The sequence below is a fragment of the Austrofundulus limnaeus genome, unplaced genomic scaffold, assembly GCF_001266775.1.
Source record: "Austrofundulus limnaeus strain Quisiro unplaced genomic scaffold, Austrofundulus_limnaeus-1.0 Scaffold90, whole genome shotgun sequence".
In the NCBI taxonomy this organism is placed as follows: Eukaryota; Metazoa; Chordata; class Actinopteri; order Cyprinodontiformes; family Rivulidae; genus Austrofundulus; species Austrofundulus limnaeus.
In genome coordinates this window covers 1,330,490-1,335,399 of record NW_013952492.1, presented here as the reverse complement: position 1 = coordinate 1,335,399, position 4,910 = coordinate 1,330,490, and the positions used below count along the sequence as shown (strand labels likewise).

The 4,910-nt window shown below is 42.6% G+C and overlaps 1 protein-coding gene across 1 annotated transcript in view; it reads left to right on the top strand.

The window, feature by feature from the left end:
* Nucleotides 1-4,910, top strand: part of hgfb (hepatocyte growth factor b) — a 24,319-nt gene that overhangs the window by 5,801 nt on the left and 13,608 nt on the right. The window contains exons 5-7 of the mRNA XM_014012355.1: nt 918-1,066; nt 3,244-3,364; nt 4,064-4,182. Coding sequence (XP_013867809.1) covers nt 918-1,066; nt 3,244-3,364; nt 4,064-4,182 — 389 coding nt within the window. The remainder of the gene's footprint in view (nt 1-917; nt 1,067-3,243; nt 3,365-4,063; nt 4,183-4,910) is intronic.

Below are 4,910 nucleotides of genomic sequence, written 5' to 3'. Positions count from 1 at the left end.
TATATATATATCGCTGGAGTGGTTTGCAGCTGAGTGTGAAGTGGCCGAGAAGAGGATCAGTGCCTCCAAATCCGAGACCATGGTCTTGAGCCGGAAACCAGTAGCGTGCCACCTCCATGTCGAGGAGGAGGTCCTGCCCCAAGTGGAGGAGTTCAAGTATCTCGGGGTCTTGTTCAYGAATGAAAGAAGAATGGAGCGCGAGATCGACAGGCAGATTGGTGCTGCATCTGCAGTGATGCGGGCGCTGTACCGGTCTGTCGTGGTGAAGCGGGAGCTGAACCAGAAAGCAATGCTCTCAGTTTACCGGTTGATCTATGTTCCTACCCTCATCTATGTTCACGAACTTTGGGTAGTGACAGAAAGAACGAGATCGTGGATACAAGCGGCCAAAATTTTTCCTTTGCAGGGTGTCTGGGCTCTCCCTTAGAGATAGGGTGAGAAGCTCGGTCATCCGGGAAGGACTCAGAGTAGAGCTGCTGCTCCTCCACGTCGAGAGGAGCCAGTTGAGGTGGCTCAGGCATTTGGTTAGGATGCCTCCTGGACGCCTCCCTGGTGAGGTGTTCCGGGCATGTCCCACTGGGAGAGGCCCAGGGGAAGACCCAGGACATGCTGGAGGGTCTATGTTTCTCGGCTGGCCTGGGAATGCCTTGGGATCTCCCCCAGAGGAGCTGGCCCACGTGGCTGGGGAGAGGGAAGTCTGGGTCTCTCTGCTTAGGCTGCTTCCCCCGCGACCCGACCCCGGATAAGCAGCGGAAAACGGACGGACATATATATATATATATATATATCTTGTGACCACATGATAATAATGTGTAGGCTATTTATGTGATGGCAACGTACACCTTAGGTATGTGTCAGGAAACTGATTTCTACTGTGTTCCTGAACGCAAACATAACTCTGACTATACTTCCTACAGCTTCATGTCGAAAAAGTACAGGAAGAAGGACCTCAGGGATAACTACTGCCGGAACCCTGACAACTCCACTGTTGGTCCGTGGTGCTTTACCACTGACCCCAGCCCACACCTCAGACACCAGGAGTGTGGCATACCACAGTGTTCACAAGGTAGGCCAATATGCACACACATAAACATGCACAAATGAATACATCGGCTTGAAGACATTCACCTTGGAGTAATCTCAGGCCTCTTCATGAACTGCTGTATTAATTTAGGCTCGACCATCTGAAATGAGCTGCAGCAAATTTTACAATCATGTCTTTAGATTACACTTCTTTGTGATTTCATTTTTTTATTCCTGCTTGTATGTGTCTGAATATGCAAGTTTTATTTATTTGCTAAAGAAAGTCATGGCTGTTTTCAGGTGTAATTATTTTGTTTTTGACGTGGTCTCGCATTTCTTCAGGGCCAAATAATGGGAAACCTGTAAAGTTCAAACGCAAAGGACCAAGTTTTGAAATGTTAGACCATCCTGTTGGGTTGTCTAATTTGCATTCATTTCTACATTTTAAGTCTGTCCTTATGTCTAACATGTGGTTGTGATAAAGAGAAAAACACCTCTTTGTCTCAACCTTTATGTTACAACCCAGAATGTTACTGTCAGACACTGTAGTCCTCCCAAAGGATGGGGTGATAATGATGTCTCTTATCTAATCTTTAGAGATTCGTGCTGTCAGAGGGGTCATTTCCCTTTTCGTGTCACCGGATCCCTTTAATGAAAAACTAAGTTGTGGTTTGATTAGACATAATGTTTCTTATTCTTCAGCTCACACACAATGCCTCATTGGGTTATCACAAATTGTACAACAGAGAAAATGACATCTTATTTTAATAGAGAGCCCTGAGGACTCTAGACTAAAAAAGACTGGGGAGGATTCTTCAGAAATGAAGTGGTATTTATAGGGAAAAGACACAAACATGGCGTGTACAAGCACAGAAAAACACCAGCAGTAAGTGGCAATAAATGTGTTGTGTCATCACAGGAGTAGGCCCCTGAACATCTGTTTCTAATAGGCATCCTTTTGGTTGTTTACACAAGACGGCACAAATTGCTCACCACAAAGCGAAAGGAGGCCCGCTTCATCAAACATTCCTGCTCTCATTAGTTTAATACAGTTTGTGTTCACATACATTAAATCTATGTTTGCATACTTACTATTGTGGAACTTTGTTAGGTGGTCCATTATCAAGAGTTTGTGTGTGGATGGCAGTAGTTAGCACCTGCAATAAGAATGTCCAAGACTGTTAGTTTGATGAAGCCATTTTATGAGGAGTGTGTTTTGTTTGTTCATTTTTTACCTGAGTGAGTTTCCTCCAGGCTTCTATTTGTTGATATAATATGATGTTTTTCCCCCCTCATCTAACCTTCTGTGGTTTTTTTCATTTTTCTTTTTAAAGGTAGCGCGACCCCTGCTGGTTGCTGCATGACCTGTACACCTGTTCCCCCATGTTTTTGTCATGTGTGTCTTTTTGAATGGGTGTTCTTAAATGTAATTTCATTGTGCTCCATACAATGACAATAAAGGCATCATCAACATCATTATAATGCACTTTTTAAACATTTTCTCTAGTCAGGGCCGATTATGGCCAATTTGACACCCTAAGCAAGATTTCAGGTTGTCCCCCGTGTGCAATTTTCTAAATCTCTGCCAAGTTACATACATTCACATACCAAATTAAATGTTTTGTCTTTGATGTTATTTTTAACTTTTAGAAAGCAGGCTGTACAATTAAAACAGTTAACAATACACTTCATTTGAAACTAAATACCATTTTTCCAGTCATCTGAAGTGCATTTTACTAAACCTTTGGGATTAACAAAACAACAAAAAATCTGTATTTTATGAGGGTAGAATGCTAAAAACATGACTTTAACCTGGTCTTTATCTGAGATCATAACTGAAACTTCTATTATCCTTATTTTGTTTTTTTATTTACACACTGAGCACCAGTAGTTAGTTCTGACTGCATCATATACTTTTATCACGAAATATTCTCTGCACCATATAACACCTCATGTAATAACAAAGTAGGCTGTGAAACCAACAGAACAAATTACCTTCATAAACTTCAGTAAGTGGTTATTCTACAGACTAAATCAACTATACTCTGATAAAGTTTTTGACGTCCCCTAGGTGGACAACACCATTAGCATTTGCCTATACTGCCTATGTCACAGGCCCTGTCTGTAGAATTGGTGTAGCTTGCAAATGTGAGGCTTTTCTATCAAAACTGTAATAGCTATTTATTTACTTGTGTTTCATTTCTGTTTGTTGCTGCACAGTGGAATGTATGAACTGTAATGGAGAGGATTACAGAGGACCCATGGATCATACAGAAAATGGAAAAGAATGCCAGCGGTGGGACCTGAACGAACCACACAAACACCAATTCCACCCCAAGAGGTCAGCCCAGTTCCCCATATACTCATTCCAATCCTCTGTACATCCTTTTTAGCTTGTAGGTGTGCAAACATAAATGCAAAAACGGCATATGAGAATATGTTCTGAATATTGTGCTCTGTGGCTGTGGTGCACTGAGGAGATGATGTGATTTTTGAGTCAGCCTGTAAAACATTTCCCCGAAGGAACATCATGAGAGTTCAGTATACAAGTGTGTGTTTTTAACTGGGAAATACTGGGAACCCCCCTCATTTTTGAATTAGGGAGGCCATTTATTTCAATCTGTGTAAGTGTTCCTCACACATCCTTAGCGTGCGTGTTGGGTGTCTGTGTCAAGACTTTTAGCTTGCTGGGTGGCAGGTGGTCTAGATTAGTGGGGACTCGTTAACACATTCTTAATCATCCCGTCGTTTATGTAAACCAGGCCCTAGATTGCTCACACAGCTAATGTAATAAGAGGACTCACAGCCTAAATCGTCATGCCTGGAGGCTACAGGCCTAGAGGGATGGGTGGGACCTCGAGGGTGACTTACTGTTAAACACCTGCAGTGGAGCAGCTTATTATCCTTCTCAGTCCCCTAAGCTCTAAATAGATTAACATATGTAGTCTATCCTCAGTTAGTCATTAATTTGTCAGCTACATGCAATGATAAATTATTTTTTGACTCAGTCTGTGAAAAACTCATGCATGATTTGTGTTAGGTACCCTGACAAGGGCTTAGATGACAACTACTGTAGGAACCCAGATGGACGTCACAGACCCTGGTGTTTTACCACTGATCCAAACACACCGTGGGAGTACTGCAACATCAAAGTCTGTGGTAAGCGTGAACACTTGTTTGTTTGCATGTGGCAGAATGCATTAAAGTTGGCTACAATTGAAATTTTGATCTTGACTTTTGCTTAGTGCAAACCTGGTTCCCTCGGTCATAGCTGACTGACTCATTCAAACTTTGACTTCCTTTACCATTCATTTTACTTCTCATCTCTCTGCAGATGTTGTAGGGAACACATGCAAATACATGCAGAGTTTCCCTTCTGAGGCTAGGTTCTCTGTCACGTCCTCTCCAAAGGCCAGAATGTTTATTTCTCCCCCCGCAACACTGCTCTGTTGTTTATTGTTCTTTGCCCTCTTGTAGGTTTGGTAGCCAAGGTGCAAAAAGCTCAGTTACTGCTCCAAATTAACCTTCTGTACTTCAAAGAGAGGCGACACCAGGGTCACACACACACACACGTTTGTTTCTTGACCCCGTGGGAACCTTCCATTGACTTCCATTCATGTTTTTTAGCCTTTATAGCCTAACCCTGGCCATATACTCTAAAATTAACCTCACAGAAACTTACCTGACCCTAAAACTAACCTAAACCTTGGTCGTAAACCTAACCCCACACCTGTAACATGCATTTAAACCCGTGGGGACTTGGCAGTGGTCCCAACGATTCATTTCTGTCTCCACAAGGCTGCTTTTTTTGGTAAAAGATTCTCCACGTTGTAGGAAAAACCCATCTACACACACACACACACACACACACACACACACACACACAC